This window comes from Rhinolophus sinicus, chromosome 14, assembly GCF_057876585.1.
Source record: "Rhinolophus sinicus isolate RSI-liver-muscle chromosome 14, RSI-T2T, whole genome shotgun sequence".
NCBI lineage: Eukaryota > Metazoa > Chordata > Mammalia > Chiroptera > Rhinolophidae > Rhinolophus > Rhinolophus sinicus.
In genome coordinates, this window is record NC_142514.1 from 123,378,740 (window position 1) to 123,406,073 (window position 27,334).

At 42.4% G+C, this 27,334-nt stretch overlaps 1 protein-coding gene across 6 annotated transcripts in view; it reads right to left on the reverse strand.

Moving 5' to 3' along the window:
* Positions 1 to 27,334, reverse strand: part of AMOTL1 (angiomotin like 1) — a 154,938-nt gene that overhangs the window by 63,654 nt on the left and 63,950 nt on the right. For all 6 annotated transcript variants that reach the window (XM_019737546.3, XM_088791502.1, XM_074335585.2 and 3 more), the window contains 2 exons: positions 7,667 to 7,816; positions 2,862 to 3,789 (listed from right to left, as the gene is read on the reverse strand). In XM_019737546.3, coding sequence (XP_019593105.2) covers positions 2,862 to 3,789; positions 7,667 to 7,816 — 1,078 coding nt within the window. The remainder of the gene's footprint in view (positions 1 to 2,861; positions 3,790 to 7,666; positions 7,817 to 27,334) is intronic.

The following is a 27,334-nucleotide window of genomic DNA, read 5'->3' on the forward strand; positions in this document are numbered from 1 at the left end:
CTCCAAGTTCTTACTCCTCTTGTCCTAAGCTCTAAGATCTGTCTCGCTTGTCTCTTTCGATCTTTCTGTCTCTAGGCGAAAAGCAGGCAAGTCTCAACAACATAATGGGTTGGATCAAACCACTGAATATTTGCAACATACTGAGTCCATTTTTGCAGCACGAGGCAAGGAGATGGACTCAGGGAACTCACTCAGAGGCCTCTCCTTCTCGTCCAGTAGTCTATGATATACAGACCCAACAGCCTGCAGCTTTCTAAACCTTCACTATTAATGACAGATCACCCTTTAAGCTCAGGGGAATGTGTCAGTAAAATTGGAAAGAGTCCTGCTCATCTTTTGGGTCAAAGATAATTTGAACGTCACACACACTGCTGAGTTTCAGATCCAAACTTTGGCGTTCAGGCCACGTGGAATATGTCTGAAGCAGGGCTGGTGTGGATGCAACTCTGTTTACCCTGTCAGCCACGGGCTGTGCCGCGGGAGCCATGCTGGCTCGTCATGGCCAGGCTCACAAAGGGGCCTTATAGTTCTGGGGCTCAGCCTCAATGGCCTGTCTGTTGTGTATCCTGGGACGTTTTGATGTGTCACGTCAATCCAGCTGCCAAACCTGGCAATCGGCTCTCATCCCTCATACATTTCTTCTTTTTGACGTCACAAATTTGAGACAAATGACACCTTCCACAAATAACTCAGCAAACCTCCAAGAAGTGTTTCCCTCCTCCCCTTCCCATGTCTCCTACCTTATGTCACACCTACTGCCAAGGCACAAAAAGCAAAATGATGCACATTGTGCATTGCCATTTAACAAACAGTAAAGCCAAAAGGATGGAGACTTCACTTGGGGATATTTTCACCTTCTGTCAAGCTCTAGAGGCTGAGTTAAACATTCAGGAAAAAACAGGAATTATCACAAACCAAAGTCTGATATGACTCTGGGATCAACAGCATGGATTATTTGAAACAATTCTGGTTAATCAATGTGGCACAAATACCAGAGATTTGAAGACTTTTTTTTTCCCCCTCTTCAAGCCTAATAGTTTTTAATTTAAATTTCTCCTTTGGCTTACGGAACCATAAAAGGGTAAGAATAAGAGCCCCGGGGGCCCCATCTTGGATTCTCCAGTGGGGTCTGACTATGCGCAGGGAAGAATGAGTCCTACTGCCTGTCAGAGGTCTGAATGATGGGATACGGTTTCAGTGCTGGCATTCCCAGCCTAATGGAGGGACATGTGTCAGTCAGCTCTCTCTGCCAAGGCCCAGTCACTCCTTTTTCAGAAGAGGTACAACCAACGTATGCCCTGCCCACATGGGGTAGCACGGGGAAATCTCAGCTCATTCGATGTAGAAACAGATCAATAACATCCTTTGTGCAAATGCAGACATATCCAATAATAGGCAGTGGCCACTTGCCTTCTCTTCTCATGCTCTGTGCTCTCCTCAGGCAAGTTTAGAAACCTCCCAAAGCTGGCAAATCCCACACTTGTACCTTCAGACCCAATTTCTCTCTTGCGAGCTTGATTTCCAGTTGCTTTATTTCTAACTGCCCTATTCCTCATATCTAATCAATCTCTAAATCCTGTCAGTTCTATTTCCCTTCCTCTCTTAGCACGTAATGCTCCCCTACGCCCTGGCCTCAAACCGAGGCCCCCCTCACCCATTCTACCTGGACCACTCAATCTGCCCCAGGGCCTTGTAGCCGCCACTCTCCCTTTCCTCCAGTTCCTCCTTCACTGCCACTGAACATCACTGCCTGTTAAACATCAACAGTCTCTACTTAAAAACACTGGTTTTCCCAACTGTTGATGGATCAAGTCTAAACTCCTGAGTCTGACACTCAAAGACCTTCATGCACTGGTCTCAACGTTCCTGTCCAAACACATCTTCTGCCACTTCTTACCACATCCTATCCTGTCAGTGCTTCGCATTACTGCAGCTCATTCCAGACAAAACCTCCTAAACTTTTTATCTAAATAAATGACATTCCCCTCTGCACGGTACATCCTGCTACTTCACCTGTAACCCACAACTCTTGTTTATTCTTGGAGACCCAACTCAAATGTCACCCCCTCTACGAAGCTCTCCCCGGTCCCTCCAGTTGCGAGTCATACTATCCTCAGTCTGGTCCCCTAGTGCTCTGCACACTTCTATCCAAAAATAGCACACTGCACTGCAATGATGTATGCATACGCTGGTTTCCCTGGAGACAATGCTATAAGGTTGTCCTTAAGAGAAAGGACTACGTAGCTGGTACAGGGCTGCATAGGACACATATTCAGTAAGTGGTGCTGAGTCTATCAATCAGTCAGAAGAGAAATCAGGGTAACGGAGGGAAAAGATTTTGACAGGATACTTGAGCCGAGTTCCAGCTGCCTCGGAGTTATGTACTGTGGAAATTTATTAATCTCTCCAGGCTTTAGCTTGTCATCTGTTGAATAAGGGGGTGGGACAGTATGATTTCTACAGTCCCTTTAACTCCTCCATTTTAGCATTCAGACTACATTTTCCTTTAAAATCTACAATGAAGAAAGACTCTATAAAATCCCGTGGTAATAATATGTTCCAGGAGTTTGGATGGTCTCCACAAAGCCAGCCAGGAAAACTGCTGTTTTGCCTGGCCATTTGGCAGAGCTCCCAGGGACAGCCAACAACTGAGGCTCCTCCCCTAAACTCATAAATCCCCAAATGCCCTCTGTTTCGTTTCACTCCACATATTTTGGCCAAAAAGTAGCTTACTAAATATTACGCACAGAAAAAGAGAACACTGATGACAACAACCTAACATGCCTTGAAAACAACCAGTGCTACAAACATGACTGCTGAATTTTAAAAAGCCGAGTGAAACCTCTAGGTTCGATAATCACCTCGTTACCCCATACTCTGGGGGTGGCTGGTACCTCAGGACAGCCACTTCTGTCCTCGCAGGCTGGGGAGCAGGGTAAGGCTTGACCATCTCGTGGAGCATCCCCGGGTGCTGGTCGCTGTAGAAAAGTCCATGCTCCTGGGTCTTGCTGACCGGGGACATCATTTGCTTGGTCTTGAAGGGGTACTCAGGTGGAGGACCGCGGGGGTCCAGCACTTTACCTGTAGGCTGGGCTGAGGAAGGCCCGCCTCCTGTCTTGAACCCCTTTCCATTCCCTGAGCCAGGGAGGTGTTGCTTAGCACCATTCCTCTCCAGTGACAGCTGCATGATTCTCTCACTGAGAGAGCGGACGTGGCCCTGCTTGAGTTCTTTCAGGGCCTCGTCCTTATGCGCTTGTCCACTATTGGCACGGTTCACCGTGGGTCTCCCCTCAGTCCGGGACTTCTGACTGGTGCCCCCGGTCATGTAGTAGCCATGACTTACGCCCCCCTGCGGCGGCGGCTGTTGCTGCTGCTGCTGCCCCCTAAAGAACTGGGACTGCGCTTTGGCCTCCTCATAAGTGGGCAGTTCCTCGTTGTTTTGCTGAGGCTGCGTGGACCGGACCTGTTTCTCCATCACCGTATTGTCCACCTGGTGTTCTTGACCCTGCGGTTCCTGGCGTGCCGACTGGTAGACCATTTGTGGGTCTTCTTGAGTGAGGTTTTCCGTGGAAGAAAAGCTGTTTGTAGGGTGGGCTGGACCTGCACTCCCTGTGGCCTGGTGCTGAATGGCCAGCAAGTTCATGTTCTCAGTCGGGGTGCCATACCGCAGTTGTTCCTGGATCAGCCGCTGTAATACTGTTCCAGCTGCCGCATCCTCGGAACCTCTCATTTCCACCTCTGAGATCCTCAGGAAGTTTGGGGAGTGGAAGTTACAAAGAGGCTCCTCAACTGAAAGATAAGCACAGGAGAAAAGGTATCAGGCTGTTCCCCAGGAATATAGGTCTGTAAGTACGTGATGAATAATTAACATTCTAACTATGGTCGCATTTAAAGAAACGATTTCAAATACACCACCACCACGTACCCGGCAGTTTCTCATGGAAGTGTTTGTCCAATTCAAAGTGTCTCTACTGCTCTTCCTGCTTCCTCCTAGACCTTGCTCCATCCTTCAACCCCTCCCTTTCCTTTAATCTCCCCACTAACCCCGTCTCTTCATATAAACATGCCAAGTCTTTCCCATTTAAAAAAAAAAAAAAAAAACAAGGAAAAACCAAAACCAAACAAAAATAAACCACTTTTTCATGGCCCTTCATATACCTCCAACTGCAACCCTGCCTCTCTCCTTCCCTTCTCTTTTTATTATCCTCCGTAAGCAATCTACACTGCCGTCTCTACTTTCCAAACACTCCATCCACTGCCCTCCCCATTGCTCTGATTAGTAACCAAGCCCAGTGAGAATGTTCCAGCTTGCACATTACTTCCTGAGGCATTTGGCATGTTGATTACCCACTTCTTGAAATGTTCCCCTAACTTTGGCAGCCAGGTCACCCCCATCCTGGGTCTGGCTCCTGCCTCTGTCCACTCCTTCTGACTCTCTTTTCTCCACCTGGCCCTTACATTCTGGTGTTTCCCACAGCTCTGCCCTGAGTGCTCTTCCACCCTCACTCAACAGAATCTCCTGGGCATCACATCCACTGCTCTTTTTCAATTACTGATCCATGACCCACACATCTATAACTGTCAGCCGATGGCCCACGAATTTTTCAAACTCAACGTGTCTTCCTAAACCCTCAACACTTACCCACCCAACCAACCCCCATATACCTGCCTTGTCTACACTTTGCCAAGCAGAAACCTGGGAGTTTCCCAAAATTCTTTCCTCTCCCTTACACCCAACATCCAGTTGGAAATCAATTCTACCTCTTAAACATCTCTCCCAACTCTCCTTATTCCCGTGCCAATCCCAAGGTTGATTATTAATAACCACAATAAACCACAAGAACTATAGCTGAGGTGCATATGATATGCCAGACATTGTATTAAATTGTCTCCATATATTATTTCATTTATTCCATATATAGTCATATGAGGCAGATATTAATTCCCCTAATCTTACAGATAAAGGAGAATGGTTTAGAGAAGGTAAATCACAGAGGTCACAGAGGTAGGAAGAGGGAGAGCCAGGATCTGACTCATTCCACAACAAAATCTGTGTTCATTCCATGCTATTACAAGCCCTCAATGCCTCATACCCAGCCTCCTTATCTATTTCTCTGACACTAGTCTCATTCCCACTTCCAAGCCCACCCCTCAGACCCCCAACCTATCTTCCACATTAACCTGAAAGATTGTTCAAATAGGAAAACCTAATCATATCAGTCCTCTGCACAAACTCCCTCAGTAATTAATTATAGGTGTAGCAGGTACTGCCTTACCAGCCAGCAACACTTCATGCCACCAACACCCTGCCCTCAATGGCAACCCCTTAAAGTTTAGGCTCCAGCAATACCTAAGAACACACAGTTCCCAGACATGCTTGCTCTCTGGCCTCTAGGTCTTCGCTTGCATTCATCTCTCTGCCTAGAAAGATGCATCTCACCATGTCCTCCTGGAAACGCCTGGACATCTTCACGTGATAGCTCCCAAAGCTACCTTCTGAGTAAAACCTATTCTGCTGCAGCCCAGCAGGCTTAAGCCTTCTTCTCCGATGTCTCCCCTCCATTTGTACATATCTCATTAGAGTAATTATCACAATAGATGGCAATTCTTTATTTACACAAGACTCTAAACTCCTTCAAGGCAAGGATCATACCTTCTTATCTGGGTCTCCCTAGTGCACGGCCCAGTGAGGGGGATCAAAGATTTAACCAGTAAAATACCTACATGAGCTCCAAGAAATATAAAAATTTCCCCATTTCACAACAGTACCAGCAAATAGTGTACTGAGGATACTATATAGCATTGTAATAGTAAAAATTCTACCACTTACTACCAGCATGATCTCAAGCAAATCACTTGCTCTCTTCTAGCTCAATCTGCTCGCCTGTAAACTGAGGGAGCTGAACTAGATCACCTCTTAGCAGCCTTCAATTCCATGCAATGATGGCTCTGCGTTTTCATATATATTATAGATATAGAACACCTCAAACTGTCTTTCTTCCCCAGGGTTGCCTTTCCCCCATATAAATGGCATTCTCATCATGAGTCATTCGGATAGAAATTTCAGATTCACTTTTGACCTTTTTGTCTCCTTTGCTCCATACATTTAATCAACTGCCAAGCTAGTTTTTCTCAGTCCTCAGTGAAATGAGGAAAAAATAAAGGTGGTGCGATATGCTTACAAGATATATAAATATACGCATACTCACCCATATACATGTATATATAGACACATGTCATTAGGTTTACTGTCTTTTTTTTAAACACTGCAGCCTTAGCATCCATGCTCCCCACCACCCTCTGGTTCTAGCTCTCCTTACCAGTTGCTTAGATGTCCTGAAAAGCCACCTAGTATCTCTTGCCTCCAGCGTCTTCTTTCAATACACACTGTTTTTATTATCTGTCTTCTCTACTAGAATTCAAGAACCACAGGGCAGAGAGTTTCATCTGTTACATTTACACACTGTGCCCTAGTGCCTACAACACAACCCTGAACCACAGAAGGCCTTTAGGATGTAATTGTCGAGTAAATTAAAGAACTTTACAGACTGGTTCCTGAAGCTCAACTCTGATCACATCGCTCTCCCTGTCTCCCCAAAACCATACCTCTGTGACCTCAGGCAAGTAAATTACTTGGCTTCTCTGATCCTCTCTGCTCTGTAAAACGGACAGACTTCGTATCTGCCTCACAGGAATGCATGTAGAGAAAATTCAGACTTATTCCTTACCTTTAGAGAATGTAACTCCAAAGTTCCACAGAAAAAAATTGTACACAGTAAAAACAGATCACTGCAAGTCCACACAAGATGAACTCCCAAATAATTGTAATGAGCAATGAACAAATTCAAGGAAAGAGAGATGAATGTGGGTTGAACTGGGCCATCATGCACTCTGCAAATATTGACTGAAAAACTGTTATATTCAGGGACTATGACAGGTGATGGCAGAAGAAGAGTAAAGAGGACTAGTCCTTACTCTCAGGGTAACTGATCTGAAAGGCTTAATGAACAAGCAAATTCAAATAAAAACCAACATTTTTTGAATAAAACTACAAATAAAATAAATACACATTTCCAAAGGAAAATAATTTTTTAGGTGACTAATAAAAGGAATGGGGTCTCATCGATCATGAAAACTATTAAATTCACTTTTCATAAGCACATTCCCTGAGATCCTTCCCTAAAGTGGTTTTAAAGATTTCCTCAGTTTTACCAATCTCAAACGCCCTCAAAAATAGGCAGGAAATCTTTACAACGGAAGGAATTCCCTCCCTACTATAGTTCTGAATTTCTTCTGAACCTCTGAATTATTTCCAGAAAAGATTAAAATAAAGTAGAGAAGGAAAAAAGAAATGAAAGATTCTGGGAGAGAGTACAAAAACACATTTAGGAATTAGAAAAAAGTTAGGGAATAAATGGTATAATTCTGAACTTCCTACATAACCTAGGAACTCTCTCTGTTGAGAATCACATATTACAGTGAAACAGTGTATTAACACCATAGCACAAACATTAAAAATAAGGTACCTCTCAATAAAGAGACAACCAGTAATCCCGTATGCTGGTTTTTAAAATGAGGATAGAGAAAAAATTATGCAAAACAGCTAAAAATGAAACACACAAGATCATTTTGCTTTTCCAACACAAGTGCCAGTAAAAGAACTTACCAACTTTTTCCCTGATGGTACTGTTTGCCTCCACCGTCAAAACAGATGCTTCATGCCTCCCAGAATAGAGCGGAAAGTCTGGGAAAAAGTAATTGGGGTCTTCTAGAATCTGGACTGGACTACTGGGACTGTAGCAGGCAGGAGGGGGATCTGTGGGGCGGAAAAAAGCAAAGCGTGTATTAGCGCCAAAAAAGTTTTCCACTCCCTCCTCCCTATTTGACTCACATAGGCCCACGAGGCATTCCCTCACATTTCAACTTGCTGTGGGAGCTCTGTCTTTTTGATTCATAAAATTCCAACACTACTATTCAGCATCACCACCATTCTAGCCACCCACCAAAATGACTCATGAGGTCAAAATAACAATCTTCAAGACACACTGAGCAAAGGCATGGATGCTTTGACACAACCCAGTTCCAAGGACAGTACGGCCACCAACAAAAATCAAGTCCTCTGCAGAACTGGACAAGTCATCAAGTTCGGAACAGGCAAGAAGAGGGACAGAAAAGAGGGAAGTGAAGAGGCCAGAAAAGGGACACTGAGATGGGAAGGGCAACTGACTCTTGGAATATATAAAAGATACGAGAGAGGGGTGGTCATTTTGCCAGACCATCTGTTAGCAGGAGTGTGTCCCAGCCCAGGACAGAGCACTCGGCCTCCCTCTAAGGCTTCCGGAGCCTTGTGTGGCAGCGTGGAGCCAGGGTCATGGGTTCTGGCCCTCTGCCAACCACTGGCCTTTTGGCTCCAGTTTATCTGCTTCACACAAACCGGAGTGTGCTTCCTGCTCCAATTAAACGTGACACTATATTCAATCCCAGTCACCAAACATGAGATACCACTACCACAACATTGATAGCGCACACCCAACATCGTGGGAACACACAGCACGATGGGCCCGGCTGTCTCCTCTCTCTGCACTGATTTCTCTGTGTGGGGACCCAGTTTAAGGCTATTTTTGGCAAAAGTAACTTCGTTTACCCTGGGAAAAGAGTCATGTGTTGTTGTTTTTAATCAAAATCCTTGCTCAAAAGATCATTCCATTAGAAGAAAAATAATGTTTTGCCACAATCACATCAAATTAGTGATTTGAAATTTCTTGCTAGGTGTGTTATCTACCCATTTCTCACAAGGAATAGGCCAGCAGTAAGTAACTAATTATTCTGAGAGGCCTTAAGATGGGAATTTACTCATCGTCTTTCTGAGTTGTTTTTTTTTTAACCTCAACACATGAAATAGTATTTGTATGTGGGCTGTCATGTGTCATAGGCATGTTTGGACGAGAGAAAAAAGATTTTGACGACTGGACTCTTTATCTTATAAAGTTAGAATAAATAATGTAGTTGTGACTTTCATCTTAAAGATGAATATAAACCAAGTATGAATGACATATTATATGAAGACCAGTCTAAAATTACAGTTCCGTGTGGCAAGTATCTGTCAGCGATCTCTTTTTGGCCAACCTGAAAGCACTACCCTGGAAAGAAACCCAGTCCGTTTCTTTGCCTCACCCTCTACATCTATAAACCTGAAAGTCTAAGGCTAAAATTAGGAATTGTAATGGCTGAGATCCAAAGGCAAATCCTGACCTGGCTTCTGCTTCAGGCAGGTGGAAAATGTTGATGGAAAATTGGAGAGGGGCTAGGTGCAACCCTGGCCATACATTACAGTTACCCGGGAACATTTAAAATCCCAGGAGCCAGGCCTTACCCAGAGCTGCTCAGTTGGATCACCAGGGATAGCGTCCAAACATCTATACTTTATAAAGCTCCTCAAATGACACCCATGTGCAGCCAAAGTGAGAAGGCCTAAGCCAGTGAACATAGGAAAAAAGAAAACACACACACAAACACCTTTGTGCACCACGAGTCCCGCTCCCCACCAAATCAGAGTCAGAGAGGTGTTGAGGACCCATACACTTGAAGAAAAGAAAGTGTGGTGCTTTCTTCCGGGAGGTCTGGCTCAGGAACGGTATGTGCATATTACAGGGGTCAGGAATATCCAGCATATGACAACTTTGGGAGACACGCTCTAGTCACATGACTAAGAATTTTAAGTGATAACAGAGAGCGAACCGCTAACAAAACTGAGGCCTAACTGAAAAGATACATGCATGTGCACACACATATAAAGGAGTGTGAGGGTGTGTGTGTGTGTGTGTAGATAAATGCTTGCAATATGCAGCTCAGTGAAGAACCCCTGCACTAAGCCATTCCTAGTCACTACAAACCCTGGTATAAATCGCCTTTTCACACTCGATACAGTGGCCGGCCAAGTGAGAGGAGGTGCAAGGGCTCCAGGTCACAGAACACTTTACAGAGAGCAGTCCTTGAAGGGGGGCTGAGCACAAAGGGCACCAACGATATGCCTCCTTTCATAATGTTGAAAGAACTAATGCACTACACACACATACACACACACACGCACACACACTCTCACACACGCATGCATTCGCACACCCATGCAGACTGAAGGACAGATGCCCAACTACACATCAACAATCACTTAAGATGTCTTCTTTTGCACACACCTGGTGGCCCACACATTCACTGAGAGTGACATTCTCACTGCTGCTCCCATTCTCTTTAGAGCTGAAGAAAGAACGGAGAAGACTTGATCAGAATGGATCTTGTAGACAGATACGCCTGGGGATCATTCACTCCACTAAGCCAAGAGACAACCATCTGAGCTATCCCAGCACTGACACACCCTCAGGGAATCGTTTTACCTTCTCACTTGTAAGTCAAGGTAATATGACAATGTGTATCCCACGGTTTGCATCAGATTCCTGGGCAAAAATGTGAGCTAGGCCTTATCTCTAATCCCACACATCCATAACTCTTCCTTTCCTATTTTAGCTCAGAATCTTCACTAGGAACGTCTACCACAAATTGAGTTTATTTTCTGATGCAAAATGCAGGGTACCTGATCTAACCAATAAGGTCTCAAGGGCACCTGAAATAAGAAACTGGAAGTAAACACATGACATAAGGGGCGTACTGTTTTCTCCGTTAGCAGTTCTCCTTCCCTGGGAGCAAGAGAGGGAAGAAATCACTGGAGTCTCAGAACACCATTCCCACCCCGCTGCCCCTGCAGGCCTGGCTCCAGCCCGAGGGTTGAGGAACAGTCCAGTTTTTAGGGGAGTCCACCGCCAGTCAAAGATTCTGCTGGCTCATCAGTGTGTAATACATCATGCAGTTGCTTCTGGGGCTTCAAAAATATTATTTCCAAATAAGGTTCTCTGGACTTAGTAAACTTTTGATCACCTGCTTCTTTCAAACCAGTGCCTTGTCTGAGAACGATCACACACAGCTTCAGTCTGCACGGGGAGAGTGGCGAAAGCAATGGAAAACAGGCTAAGGTCAGTGTAAAGGAGTCAGCTCTCTGCAGAGTCTCCCTCTGGGGAGGACAACTGCTGCTCCTAGGCCTCCAGCCCTGAAGCAAAGCTGGAGATCTGTTTGGGCCGCACTCGACAAAGGGTGAAATTTTAGTGGGAGGGTTCAACATTCCTGCCTTCTGTTGACTATGACCCATTAAACCAAGAATGGTTCCTTTTTCTTTACGAAATCTGCGTGTCATTTGTCAACAAGAAGAATCCTTTGCTTCTCTCTCTATGAGCATGACCGCTTTTGGCTAACTTCTAAAGCATAGAAAACTTCCTTCCCAGTATGGTTTTATGCTGTTACTTTCTTTGTAACTGTCCGGAGGCCTTTAGGTAATGTGACCCTGAATAAGACTTTTTATTCCCCTTCCTCAGTAATAGGGGTAACAAAGGGCCTCATTATTGAAGGAAAAATGAATTAAGGCAAAATGAAGTGAGTTTTCTAGGGGAGACAAGAGGCACAAGAATGCAGATGCCCTGTTCATCTGCTTCACCTCCACCGTAACTAGTTACGAGGTGTGATCAATAAATATGGTGACTGTTTAAATTTTTAAAAATTCTTACCGTAAAAGACACATTGCCATTAACCCCCCTCAAAATACTCCCCTTCGCTTCAAACACACTTATCCCATCATTCTTACCACCTTCTGAAGCAGTTCTGGAAGTCCTCTTTTGTGCCTTTAGTTGCACTGTCATGGCTGCCTCAATGTCCTGAATCAATTAAAAACATTTACCTTTCATGGTCATTTTGACTTTGGCAAAGAGCCAGAAGTCACACGTTGCCAGATCCAGTAAATAAGGTGGATGAGGACACACTTTGATGTTTTTATTTTACAGAAATTGCCATATACCAGAAGCGAAGGTGACACAGAGCCTTTCTGTTGTGGTCAAAAAGTACGGTGAATGCTGCTGCCAAGTGCCATCCAACAGGAAGGCAGGGATCTTTATAACGGGAAGCTGTGAATTGAAACTTAGTAACAGTGTGTGACAAGTTTCGACTTGTTCAGTGCAGTCAGTTGGGTGTGAGCTACGGTTGAGAGCAGGTGTGTTTAAAAGTGTGATGTAAATCATCTTCCATAATGACAATGCTCCTTTGTCATGGACAGCACAACCAAAGATACTCCTGAAAGAGGACTTCCAGAACCGCTTCAGAAAGTGGCAAGGATGATGGGATAAATGTGTTTGAAGCGAGGGGGAATATTTTGAGAGGGCTTAATGGCAATGTGTCTTTTACTATAATAAATTTTAATTTAAATATTCACCGTATTGTTTGATCACACCTCATATTTCCCTAAGATCAGATCTTCAATCCATAAACAGGCCAATGTAACAGGCTCAGAAGTCTCCTTCAGGTGTAAACACTGGAGGACATTCAAACTGTCACCCCACTATCATCCAACATGCACACAGCTGGGAAATCATCTGATCTTAAATTCCATTTCCAGCATGCCACTCGCTTGCATACAACCATCTTGGCTATAGTTTTGAGTTCCAATTTTGTTTGGTTTTCAAGGCAGTCTATAATTAGGTCTGTCCTTTAGCTGTTGTCAGTCTCACTTCAGCATCTGAGAACACATCGCCCTCATTCTCCAAATCCCAGCTAAGAAGGCCATCCTCTAGCTGCACAGTCCCCTCTAACTACTACCAAGTTCACTCAAGTAAATTTTCCTCTTCAGTACTTCCTCTACAACACATGCCCCCTACATTGGCCTTCCTGCCCTCAACTGCCACTGCAATTATGATCTGAAGCATACAACTCAGCACTCACATATCAACTGCCTAGTATCTTGCAGTAGTCATTTCATATAGGTTGGTGTGACTGCCCTGGGAAAGCCTGAAGACAGGCACCATATGTGTCCTTGCTTCTTTCTGCAAGCAGTATATATGGTATACACTCTCTTATTACTTGCTGGCTGATGGAGCATATGGCATTGTCCTCTGGGATGGTCTCACTACCAAGTTAGTTCAAAGAAAAGGTCAAAGACCCCTACAAAGCCAGTCTCTGATTCCTTGCAGCTCCTTGTTCCCAATGATGAGGGAGCATGTACTCTCCTTTTTGCAGCTGACAGTGGTGCTCTGAGGTCTACAGGCCAGAGGCCCATTCCTCAAAGCCTCCATTAACTGCAAAGCAACTCTCAGGTGTTACTTCACCAAAGTGTACAACCTTCTGCTCTTTCCATGTAACCCAAAACCTCCTGATGCATTTAAAAACAATTTCATGGTCTAGATTAGAATAACCTCCTATAACTTTATAACAGAGATTTCAACCACAGCAACAAACAATTCTGTGGCTTCTACCTTCCCTTTCAACGAGCTAAGGAATTTGCTGAGTGTGCCAGTGACCTCCAAGTTAAATGTAACCAACCAAGCCTTCTGATTCTGGCAGGGTTTTCCAAAGAGTGGAATACTCTGCTCAGGGAGACAGATGCCTTAGAAACAAGGTTTAGAAGGGGCCTGAAGACTCCATGACTAGTATGTGAAAAATAAGGGCTAGTCTGTTCCCAAGTCCTCATGTGAAACCAAGCTAGCTCATATGTGTTAGACAGTTCACACTCCAGGAAGCTGAGACCTGAGTGAAGCAGAGAGGTCTTGGCACCCTCCTCTATGAACACCTGCATGCAACACACACATTTTTTAAAAAAGAAACAGAAAGCTCTACGACTAAACTGAGAACACACACTGGAAGGTGCTTTCTCACTCTCTTTCCCCAAGGAACCAATACGTGAAACCCAAGATGGAGCTGGGGAAGAGTGGGGTGAGGGGAGGTTTCGAGGATTCCCAACTTTACATGGTATGGTCTTCCTGGACCCCAAACTTGAATTGTAATCCCAGGACTAATCCATCTAGAGTAGAAAACAAGTAAAATAAATAACACACATACCTATTTAATTTAGACTCTCTCAAAGTGGAATGCCGGCTCTCCAAACGTCTTGTGGTGAATAACTTTATCTAAAGTTGTGTGAAGTTCAACTTTGTATTGTTTATTTTTAGAAATATCTCTGATATTATCAGTGTGAACCAAAATGCAGAATGCATGCTTAACCTTTAAAGTAACAATTGAGTTCAACAGGGCACTGTGCTAAGAGCTATAAACACGAAGAAATGAGTAAGACTGTCCTTAGCCCTCCGATATTAAGATTTGGTTCTGGAGACGAATGTGCACCCAAATTTCAATGCACAGTAAGTGCTCTATTAAAGAGACGCAATGCTTTGAAGCTCAGGAGTTAATTCATCACTACCTGTTGACTGAGGGAGGTGATACAGAGCTGAAACGATGAGAAGAAAAGAGACATGTGAGGAGGATGTACGTTAATCTGCTGTGGGGTGAGCGGAGGGTGCTGCTGAGGAAAGACCGGTGCAACATGGAAATGGAGAAGCAAAGGGACTGAGTCATGAAAGTGTTTCCTCCCGTGAAGGAATGAGAGCTCAGTGTAGCTTGGGCACCAGTAAAGAGGAGGATAAAGCTGCTCCTACAGACCCAGAATCCAGTATTTACAAGAGCTTTTTAAAAGCATTAGCACACTATTTTCATAACACTACAGAACTGGAAAATAATACAGAAATTGGGTGGTTCAGCTTCTAACTACTACCCACCATATTCCTGATAGTCATTTGCCTCTAATTAAATACCTTCAGCGTTAGGGAACCCTATACTCATTATGTAAGCCTTGGGGGTAGGTTCTACCTCCCATTACAGAAGCCAAAATGTCCCCTCCCTGTTCTGGCAATTAAGATGACCTAATTAAGCTCAGTCAAATGGATGTTCCAAACAAAGACTCTGAATCTTGAGGAAATGACACAAAGACAAAGGGTACTGGTACATTATCTGTGCTAACACTATCACCAGGAGTCCAGCAACAGCAGTGGTGTCCAGGGTGGCCCCGTCCTCCTGACACAAGCCCATACCCCTGAATGGGCTCCCGGTATATCTTTCTTCTTCACCTAAATCCCTGCCCATTTTTTGAGCCTTCCCATTAATTTGTGAGCTGCCCAATATACTTCCTACAAATTGCTTTTTTTGCTTAAGTTAACCAAAGTCACTTTGTGCTGCTTGCAATCAAGAACTTCTGACAGTTCTCACAGAGACATCAAAAAAATTAATTGTTTGAGCCCCATTTTAGGAACACAGTATTGTTTGTATCAAGGACTATATGACTTAGCACAATCTGCTCTTAATTATAGTAACCCGTATCTACTGCCTTTGCACAAACCCTAGAGAAACACTTGCAGTTCCCCCAAAGGTTCTCCATCTGGGGGCCTTTCTCCCCTTATGAATCGAGGAAACTCTTACTTTGGCACACTTTAAATGTTAAAATACGTACGCTGACTGCACATCTTTTCTTCAAGCTCTACGACAGAAAGTTATCTATCCCTCCTCCATATATGCCACGCCCCTTTTTATATGTATGCCACTCATCTGCGCTCTCACCTCATTCCATGCATATTCATGCTACAACATATTAAATTGCCTCCACATTTAGGTTGTTTTCCTCCCCCATTAACCCGTAAGTTGATTCACAGCAGGGACCATGTCTTATTCACCTTTGTATCTCGTTTCTAGCAGAAATAAGATCATAATGAGCACTCAATACATATTTATTGACTCAATGAACCACCTGCATAGGTTCACAGTACCTAGTAGTTTCTAGCACAAAATGAGCCCTCAATAAATATATGTTAACGGAATTAAGATTCATTTTTAAATACCCAGTGACAAACACATTCTTAACTCTACAGAGCTTAAATAAAAGGCAAGTTTGTCTCTTTCAAACTTTTCGCGACCGAAGCTGGTAAAAGCTACTGGCGGGGGAGAAGGGAGATTGAGAGAGACAGTCACCTATTGCTAAAAGAGGCTAATTACAGGTGTGCTATGATCCAGTTCCTGCAGGGGCTTTGTACATGATGTTAGAAATGACATCACAGGGATTTTATAGCTTGAACACAAACTCGCATTTAGAGAAAGGTGTTCTTTCCCCCTCCTCAGCCCAGGCAGGCGGGCCCTGAGCCCTAGGGCTGTGCCCTCTGTGCAGCCCTCGGCTCCCTCTTCCTTCCAGGAGCAGAACCTGGACACCTCTCAGGATATGCACTCTCTCACGTTAAAAAAAATGAAAAATAAAAAAATAAAAAGCAGCCATCCCAGTCCTACCTATCACACAGAGTCACAGGGAGTTCACAATGAGAGTATCCGTAACAAAAAGGGCTGTACCTATAAAGAGGTAATAATTTTTTAAATGTGGATTTTAACATAAAATCCCAGGGTTACTTAAATATTAGGTTGGTGCAAAAGTAATTGTGGCTTAAAAGGTAAAAAATAATGGCAAAAACCGCAATTACTTTTGTACCAACCTAGTATCTTGACTCAAATTGTACAAAAAAATAATCAAAGTTCGTATTTCATGTGATACATTTGGTACTTAAGTTATCTAAAACTAGAAGTACCTAGACTCCAGAGATTCTTTTTCTCAGATAAGATTTTTTTAAACCGCTTATGATTGACATGTAAAAAGCTGTACATATTTAATGTATACGACTCGATGAGTCTGGGGATAAGTATTAACTCGTGCAACCATCACCACCATTAAGACAACCGACATAGCCACCAAATCCTAAAGTTTCCTCCCATCCTGTTTATTATTTGTGTGTGTGTGGTAAGAACACTTTAATATAAGATCTACCATCTTAGCACATTTTATGTATACAATACAATATTGTTAGCTACAGGCTCTATGCTGCATAGATCTCTGAACTTACTCAGACAAGTTGTGATAAATAAGCCCTATATTAATGAAATAATTGAAATTTAAATAATCTTTAAATATATCCCATTTGTTTATACCTATCTCAGGACCACAAAGGTATTCTTCTGAGTGGCCCTGGCACACATTATGTTCCCACTAAGAAAGAACAGTTATTACTAGTGTTGAAGCTCCAGTGCTTAAACATCTTTCTATTACTGTATGCAGACAGTAAGCACTCAACGTTTTTTGAACAAAGGAAGACAAACAGGATGAAAAGCCTTCAAATAAGCACCAAGACATAAAATGACAACATGAATGCACCCACACTGCTCCCTCTCTCACCCACACTGAGGAAAGAGCGGAGCAGTTCAGACACTTCTGGCCTGCCACCTATTCCTGCAACTTTCCAGGTCTTATTAGTGCATATTGCTGCAGCTGCGTGACAGCGAGATGTCTGTCAGGCAGCAGCATCTCACAGGGACTGGGATTCTCATGGGACGAGGACATGTCTTCTCATCACACTAGCCCGCAAGTCAAGATTGGCTCAAAAAACCCCAATATTTCCCAAGAATCTAAACATCCCTTTACTAATAAGAGTGTAATCAATAATGGTAGGAGCTGCCATTTATTGAGGACCTATAAATGCAGGGATGATATAAAAATTATCGTGATTTTAATTATCACCACCCTATCTCCATTTTGTAGCTAGGGATACAAGGCTCACAGTGGTTAAGTGATGCCCAAAGTCACAGAACTAGCCAGTAGCACAGCCCCTCTAACAAGAAGGTTCTTTTTACTATGCCATTCTGCCTTCTGAAGGTCCCTCAGTAATACACGCAGAATCCTAAATCCTCTTTTCCTGCCGAATTTCTTACATTAACATTAGGGGAGTTTTAATGAAATCTGGTTGCTTGTGGATAATGGGGAAAGATACTGGAAAAGTTTCCTTCCCTGCATAGATGAGGCAGAGAAGGAGCCAAAACTATTTTGTGTCATTTCTTATAAAAGCTTAAAGTAATCATAGCACACTCCCTGCCAATCACCAGAACCCCAAGGCAATTGATGAAGCCACCCTCCCTCCTCCCTTCCATGTGGCTGCATACTATTTTCAGGATGGTGTCGCCACTTTAATAATGAATCCCAAACCTGTGGTGTGTCAGTCACTTGTGGAACATGTTAAAAATGTCACTTCCAAGCCACGTCAGACCTGTAACATCAGGCTCTCCACAGTGTGGACCAGACATGGATTCCGGGGGGCCACAGTTCATGGGTGATTTGAATGCGGAGTCCGGTTTGGGAAGCTTGCACTTCTCTGCCACCTAAGCTCTTAAATGGCATGCCTAAAAAGTTGTGGTAAACTGAAATTTCATACATCAATCATATTTTTAGCCAAAATGCGTTGGATTTGATGAATCCAAATAATAATGAATAAGTAAAAGAGACACTTTTTCTAAGAGAAACAAACCTGCATTGACCCTTGATAAAATGAACAATTCTTTGTGTACATTAGTGACTTTAATCAATTCAAATTGGAAGGCAATAGTTTTAAATGCCCTACATGACATAATTGCTAATCTGAATGACTGATAAAGGGAACATGGCTACTCCTGTTACATCTAAAATATTGTTATAAAGATACAAAAGCAACGCAATTATACCAAAATACGTCTACTTCAACATGATAAGAAAAAAGCCTGTGAGACTGCCTACCGGAAATGATCAATGCTTGCTAGACCTGAAACTCAAAAATGACACGGCTAACTACCCTCCCGTCATATAAGCAGCAAGCTAATTATAGGAAAGGAAGGCATAGAAAGTAACACTATTGAGCAGGACATGATACAAACATTATCTCAGGTAATCCTCTTATCTCCAAGAATTAGGTTTCTTTATCTCCTGTTCACCTAAACAAAAACAGGAATGACCTGCTCTGGGTCACACAGCTCACGGCTGTAAGGCTGAGATGCAAACTCGATTTTGACGATTCCAAAGCATCCCACAGAATTCCAGTGATATTTTTAAATACCTAGATATGTGTGATAGTGTCTGGGTTCCTCATAACTCCTCCGAGTTCCAAAGGGTCATGGTTCTGTGAATGTGATCAGCAGCAAACTCATTCGTTCATTCATCCATTCATTCAGTCATCCCACAAAGATACATGACATCGAGCATCTGCCACAGGCAAGATAGTGCCTGGTACAGGGACCCACATTTGACAAGCTAGTGAGGCAGGTAGATGTCTACAGCAGACCACTGACCAACTGCACAAACGGAGTGACACAGGTAGGCTCAAGGTCACGTGCAGTGGCGAGCAGGGATACCAGCGTTTGCGTTCCTGTTCATCCGGGAGCACACATCCTGGCTCTAGGACTGTGTGTAAGAGTTACCTTTATCTCTTTGCCCTCTTCGGCCTGCTTATTTTGGATTATGGGTACCCTTTAAAAGAATCTGTCATGAGCTACAGAGCTTCTCCCTGGGTCTAGAAAGTGCACAACACTAATTGTATAGAGTTCGCTACAAATCCGTGTTAGAACCCCTAATTTATAATCAGCCATGATGCCGAGAGGGAAAATAGAGGAAAATGTGCTGCAAAAGAAAATTTTCTGGAGGAAAATCAGCTGGGGGCCTTGAAAAGGGTAAATAAAAGTAACCAAACGCCTTGAGAATTTCCTATGTGAAGGGCACTATTCTGAGTAATTCACATCAATTCATTTAATCCTCGTAATAACCTATGATGATTTCCTCATTTCTCCAGATGAGGAAACTAAGGCACTGAGAGTAACTTGCCTAAAGTCACACAATTAGTAAAGGGCAAAACTAGGATTCAAGCTATTCTCACTCCAGAGTCTATGGGCTTTACCACTATACCAACAGTGCTCAAATTTTTGGTTATAGAACCCCTTTACACCCCTAAAAATTACTGAGGACCAAATGAGCATGTGGGCCATATCTATCAATATTTACTGTATTAGAAATTAAAATTGAAAAACATCAAAAAATATTTTAATTCATTTAAAAATAACAATAAACCCATTATAAGTTACATAAAGTATCTTTATAGAAAATAATTCATTTCTAACACAAAAAGCAGTGAGAAGTGTATTGTTTTATAATTTTACAAATTTCTTTATGTCTGGATTAATAGAAGACAGCTGGGTTCTCATATTTGCTTCTGCTGACAATCTAGTCTATACGATTTTTAGTTAAAGTAGAGAAAGGAAATCTGGCCTCATTCAAATATGTAGTTGGAAAAAGGAAGAGTATTTTAATAGCCATTTCAGATAATTGTGACTATTCTTTGAAACTACACCAAAACTCAACAAGTGGCAATTTCTTAGAGGCAGTTGCAATGTGAAATACAAAACTTTATCAGGGACCTTTTCATGGGTCCACCTCCACGTCCTACTACATTAAAATCAATTAGTCCATCTTTCACTTTGAAGGGAGCTTTCGTTACCCAGGCAGGATTTTGTAACATCATATATTAGTCATTTGGAAAAAAATGGTTCTCTGAATTATGCAAATCTTCCATACATGGAAACATTTCAAGTATAGACTATCAACAAAATGTCCATGTGGTAAAAAAGGTGCGTATGTCTTAGTATTTTTATGAAGACAGTTTTTAGGGCTCAGAAACCTCCAGGGTTCCACAGATCACACTTTGAGAAACACTGCTCTATGTGACATAGCCTCTTCTACGGGGAAGGGAGCAAAAGCTATAAAACCTAAGAACTTGGAGATGAAAATGGCTACAAATCAGTTATAACTGAGGATGAGTTACCTCCCTGTCCAGGCAAAGTACGATGCCCACAGTCCCCAGAAATCTGTGAAACTTGAAGGCACACAGAGGTCCTTTGATGTAAAGCATTGTTTGAACACTATTTGTCAGATGAACGGACCCCGTTGATTAAAGAAAATGCATGTGAAGACAGATAGTAGTCCCTCCAGACAACACCTGCACTGATTGCATCTTCTTAACCTTGAGAAATTTTTATAAAAGGGAATAAAATCTATAATTGCTATTTCACTAGCAAAAAGGCTCCATGAGACTACTTTTAGGAGGTGAGGAGAAAAGAAATTGAAATAACTTGCCCAGCAGGAAGTCAGGCCATCCTTGGACAAAGGGAAGGATGTTAAGATGTGATGACTGAAAAGAAAATGGTGTTGTCAAGCTAAAAGCCTGGAATATTAGAAAGATTTAGAGAATAAAAAAGGTAGCGGAGAAAATATCTGCTAAATGAAAAGAAAGGATGTGCCTTGGTTTTTTTGTTCTGTTTTGGCAAATCTGATTCTTAAAACACTGTAAGAATCCAGGCTCTACCATAGCTACCATTTATTAGCTATGTGAACTTGAGCAAACGAGTTAACTTCTTGGTGCCCGTTACCTTCTCAGTAAATGGGGGTAATATTAGGACCTACGACGTAAGGCTATTATGAAGATTAAGAGACCATAGGAAGGGCTATAAAGGGTTCCAGCACGTAGGAAGTGCTCAGTAAATTCTAGCTTCTTTTTATGAGAATGGAGAAATGGAACACGAGTCACTGTTGTAAAACTCACTTTTAAGAGAGCATCAGTGAGCTTTTAAAAAAAACAGCAAACTAGTGAGCTTTTAAAAAACAGCAGCAAGATTCTCAAGCAGATCAGAGATGAAGGCTTTTAGAGCTTTTTAGGTCAGACTGTTTGGCTGACTGACAAACTAAACTAAAATTACATTTTCTATTTTCCAAGAATTTGAAATAAGGATCGTCTTAAAATACAAGTTTCTCTGATAAGAAGCTCAATGTTCTTGGTCCTACCATCAAAAAACAAAATAAAAATACATGGTGTTATCCAAAGGTTCTGCAAAATTCCTAACTTGTCTGGCTACCTTGGCATGTAGGTCAAGGGCTACGAGGAGTTGGAGAAAGTATTGGGACTCTAACCTGAATACCCCCAGCTACTGAGGAAGATCCACACTCAGTCAGAAGGACAATAGGGCAGCTACTGGGAGTGGGGGAAGAGGCAGAATTGCCTTCTGTACTAAGCATTACAAATAAGGAAACAGCCTCTCCTCTCCTTGGCACCTTTGTTCCATAACTTTCCTTTCACCTGTGGTATAATAGGATGGAGGTCAAGGTGTGGACTCTAAATCTCTTCTCTGAGTCTCCTGTGGTGCAATCTATCCCTTTTACTGACAATGGAGGAAAAACTGACCCTGTACTACCAAAGTGAGAGAAAGTCTAGTCCCTCAGGATCATAACACGTGGGGCAATTTAACGGCTATTTTCATCCCCGAAACAGTGAGTCTCATAATGGCCTGGTCAATAAGATGAAAAATAGAAGAATAAAAATGGCAGACCTTAGTTCAAGGTATATAGTCTAACAGTTGACTAGAAGAAGCCATCATAACATTTTCTCTAATACTCACTGCAGCCGATAACTGAATAATTAATTCCTCCAAGTCAAGAGTTTCAAAAGTGATTTACAATAATTCACTGGGGGGGGGGGGGGGGGGAGTTTGAATCAATGTAACCGGTACATAATGTAATATTTCTGGAGATTTGAATCTCAGGTCCAAATCAGCACAAAGATCATCAACGTGAACGGTTCCAAATCTGCTATGCTGATGAGCCTTACATTTTGTCTGATGGAGATTCATAGTTGATAAACGAAGTTAAGAGTCTGAGGTGTTTTTTTTTAATTTCTTAAACTGAAAGAGCAAACAACAGATCATAGATTTCTAAGTCCTTTTTTCTACAAGATTAAATAAGGCAGACTTTGCAAACAATAATGCATAATTAGCATGAAATTTTCCCTGTTCTCTCCAGATTGTACAACTCACTCAAATCGAAGGGAAAACTGAAAGGCTAATGTAGACAAAACCCACGCTGTCACCACAGAACATGTATCAGATGACCCCCTGACATGCTCCCCACTTGGTGGTTTTTCTCCCTCATATGGGAGAACCTGCTGAATCTGACCAGGTCCTTGCCAGGCACGTCAGTCGCAATTCCAGCCACCTGAGCTTCCCGCAGTTCCACCCAGGCGCCATGCTCCTTTCCAACAAATAGAGAAGCCTTTAGGGCTAAGACCTGCATCGTTCCTGCCCACTTCCAGTTCTCAGACTGGTTGTCACTTTCTCCAGAGACCAAAAATGACAGTGCACCACAAGCCAAGGATTGTGACTTTTAAATTATGATTTAAAATACAATATTTTTTTTAAAAAAGGGGGGGAGGTAGGGAAAGAAAGAAATTAGGAAAAATCAAAAGAAAAGTGACAGGACAGTATTTATAGATCAGTACAATACTGATTCACCCACCCTATCAGACTCAGCTGTTAGATTTATGCCACAGTTCTGAGCTGCTGAGATTTTTCTAAGAGCAAGTTCTTAGTGAAAAAGAGCTGAAGTAAAAGGCTACTATTGTGTTTGTTTGTTTGTTTGTTTGTTTTCAGGACACAAAGTTTTCTTGAAATGTTTCTTTGGGGGAGGAGACACCACACTTCTACTCAATTAAGAGAAATATTTTTAACAGTACAGAGGTCTTGTATTTTTTTACACTTATCGTGCCATAAATTCCTAGGGACTGGGTTCCAGCAGCTCAGGCTCCTTTCCGTTGGTTCTCACAGAGTGTATTTCTCTGTGTGCCGCAGGCTGGTGCTTCAGTTGAAACCAGGTAACTTTTTCTCTTTGGGTTTCTTCTATTTTTGATCATTTTCCTTCACACGTTTAGGAAGCTGTCCTGGCTCTTCAAGAGTGCTTAATATGCTCAATACGTACATTAATTCTCTTGGCAAGAATCTTGCCCTTAACTTATTTGTTTACAACAGTGCCAACCACATGCTGGGTAATACTGTAAACTCTTCCAGTTTTGCCATGGTAACGTGTGTGGGGCATTCCTTTGTGAACAGTCCCCATTCCCCTTTCTCGTAGATTCGCACGTATGTGGCCAAAGGAGCAACTCCATGTTTTCTAAAAGGCCTAGAGAACACGGAGCGGGAACCTCTCCTCTTTCCCTCTGTGTTGGTCATTTCGGCAAATTACTGGAAGATAGAGACTCTGGCCAAAAAGGCTGCTGGGTTTTTTTTTAATGAGCAAAATAATCAACTGGACTGTAAATGTAAGTATTTTCCATGGAGGTCATTAAGGCTGCAAATTAAGCTATGGGCATTAAAAGGCTAGATACAACCAATGAAAAGAAGTCTGTGAATTGGAACACCCTTTTTTAAAAAAGGTGACTTTTTGAGAACTCAGTCCAGAGCAGCTTCTATCGCCTGAGCTGTTTTACAGTGCTGATGACTCTACTCTGTGGGTGCTGACTCACATCTACCCAGCAAGTGCCAGGGTTCTCATAGCCCAAAATCTTTCCAGAATGGAAAATGCAAAAAACATAATAAGGCTTTCAAGTGTATCACCCAGTACCACTCACTCACAGAGCATCCAAATGAACTTCTACACGATTTCTATCATTATTTTGTACCTTCAGTTACTGTCTATTTTAGAATCATAATCTTGGGTATGGATAGAAAAGCATCCTCTTAGAAGAAAACTGTGGTGCTTACACAAAAAAGCGAGTCACTCTCGGGAAATATTTATATTACCTACAAGCTTCTCTCTCTCCCACCCCCAACTCAAAGAACACATCACATTAATTGATAATTATAAGGATGATCCCAAACCATCAAGAAAAAGTTACACAAGGCAAGAGGCGTGTGTGTGGTGGGGGAGAATCAATCTGGCAGAAAAACTGCCTATCAAAAATATTTACCTTTAACTAGAAAATTCACATCTCCAGAACAATGTACTGTCTAGATGGTCCATATGCTGAGGATTTACTGTGTGCTACATTTTTAATACTTTATCTTAATAACAACATCATGAGGATGATGATTACAGCAATTTAATACTGGGGGTGCCAAAAAAATGTATACACATTTTAAGAGATGTTTTTTCTATGCTCAAGCAGTAGTTCACCGTAATCAGAAGAGTCTGGACGCTGATCGTAACCACTTTGAGCATCTCTTGTAATTGCAAGAAGTCAAACGTGACTTGTATTCATCTTCTATTATCAGTATATGTTGAGTATTACAATTAATACAGGTTTTCCTTTCTTAAAGTATGTATACATTTTTTGGCACCCTCTGCAAATTCTTTGACACTCATAGAAAGCTGGGTTTCCATCACTACCACCATGACCCCCCTTGAATTTAGGCAGGCTTTTAAGTCCATTGACCAATAAAGAATGACAGAAGTGACTCTCTGTGACTTCTACGTTGAGATCATAAAAGGCGATGCAGTTTCTATCTTGTTTGCTGGAATACTCCCAGCTGGGCCCTGAGCCCCCATGTAAGAATTCTGACTAGCCTGATGCTGTCAGGAAGTCAAGCCGCCTGGAAAGGCCACTGGTAGGTGGTCCAGTCTGCCAGACCCAGCCTTCGAGCCATCCCAGCCCTGGTACCAGACATGGGAATGAAGACGACCCCAGGTAATCCAATCCTAAACCATCCAGTCCCCCCCAGTCCCCTTCTCACCTGAAGTCCCAGGCACAGTGGAGCAGAAAGAAGCCATCTCTACTGTGCCCTACCTGAAGTCCAGACCGACAGAATCTGTTAGCATAATAAAATGGTTGTTTGGAGCCACTAGGATTTGAGGCCATTTGTTACACAGCACCAGTGAGTGGAACAACGAAAAGAGTTACCACAGAACTCTTTCAGCGTGTCAGAGATTGAATTCACTTTCCATGTTTTTACTGACTTAATACTTGTAACTTCTTATAATGACTTAATGACATAGGTGTTATTATTATCCCTGTTTAACATTATGAGGAAACTACTTAACAGAGAGGTTAAGTAATTTGTCCAAAATTATAAAGCCAGTAAGTGGCACAGGTGGAAAGTGAATCCACATTTCGGCTCTGGTGTCTTAACTATAAAGCTCCACAGATGAACACATCACAACTAGCCTGTTAGGCCCACGTCCCACCATCAGCCAGGACCACATTAAGTGATATATGCATACAATGTATATATATTAAGTGATGTACATTTAGTGATATGTATGGACAGGACCACATTAAGTGATACACATTTAGTCCAGTGCCAGGCATGTGCCAGACCCTCAAACGTCAGATGGAGGACCTGTATCCTTTGATGGCATCCTTGCCAAATTCTCCACCTCTGTATTGACTTGCACAGTCCAGTTACTCATTCAACAGTGACTGTTTCTGTACCCAAATTTTTGCCTGATTTATATTCTGTCCAAAATTAAGAAATGCCACGTTCCCTCATGTTCAACATGTGCCCTCTTCAACAGAAATGGAAAATACTTCAAATAAATTCAAATAGAATATTTGTGATTGCTGCCTAAGTAAACTATTAAATTTAATACTACAAAATCTGTTCATTTATGAGCAAGTTTAATTACACATAACCCATTTTATGTTCCTAAACTAATAAAGTGATCTTAGTTACTTAATAAATGCTATTCAAATATAAATATCGGTATTTATATGGTTTTTTTTGGGGGGGGGTTGTTTTGTTTTGTTTTTCCCTTCAATTCCTGGAGAAAGTTAAAAGGAAGAAACTTCAGAATTTTGGAAATTTTATCTTTATGCTCAAGACTAAGATAATCCATATCTCAGAGTAGACTTTTTTAGACCTTATATTCTTAATTTTTTTGATGAATAGCTTACAGAATCAAGTCTAAGAGTAAGCTGAAGTAAATATATTCACCACTTTCATGTCACCAGCACTCACTTTTGATCTACCAGGTCAGTTACGACCATGGGAAGGTAAATTGGACAGGATTATGTCCTGTAACAAACCTCTTGCTTATTATCTGACACTCCCTCTATCTTCTACCTTTGTACAAATGGTTTTGTGATGGTGACACTACTTCCCCAGGTGTCTTAGTTTAATCTTGTTGTGATATCAGAATACATTTCCTTTTACTCTCCTAGGCAAAGGAACACTAGACCATTTCTCTTTTCAGAAACTACATTGGTGCTCTGCAATGAATTTACTGCAGTACATGTGTTCTGCAATGAATTTACTGCTGTCCCCTAGGTACTACCTCCAATAGTTTCCATAATTCTGAAAAAGCACGTTTCTTAGTCTCTTTTTCTATTTTTCTTCCTCTTTCTCCCCCATTCCTCAAAACAGATCAGAGAGGCAATCTTGTCTGCCCTTATATCTTTCAACCTTTCCCACATGAACCAGGGTTAGCAATCAACCTAGTTACAGTGATATTTATGGACTAGTCCCTCAGGACACAGGACCTTCCCAAGAGAATTGCATGTTCTCTCCTCTCCCCAAATTCCCCAAACAGACGGGCTCTCTAACAAGAAACTTGGTTCTCAGCCCTTTAGAGTACAGCTCATGTCAGGAAGGGACAGGCCTGTCTTACACCTGCTTTCGGGCGTCACATTCCTAGGTCACACCATATAGAGCAGCCCTTACAGCTAAGAGGCAGCAGCTGAATGTGAGATGCCTCCCTCCCCCACCAAGCGCAGGGACACAGGATGTGCAAAGCCCCCCCTCCCACAAAGGAAGCAAAGATGGGAAGACAAGATAT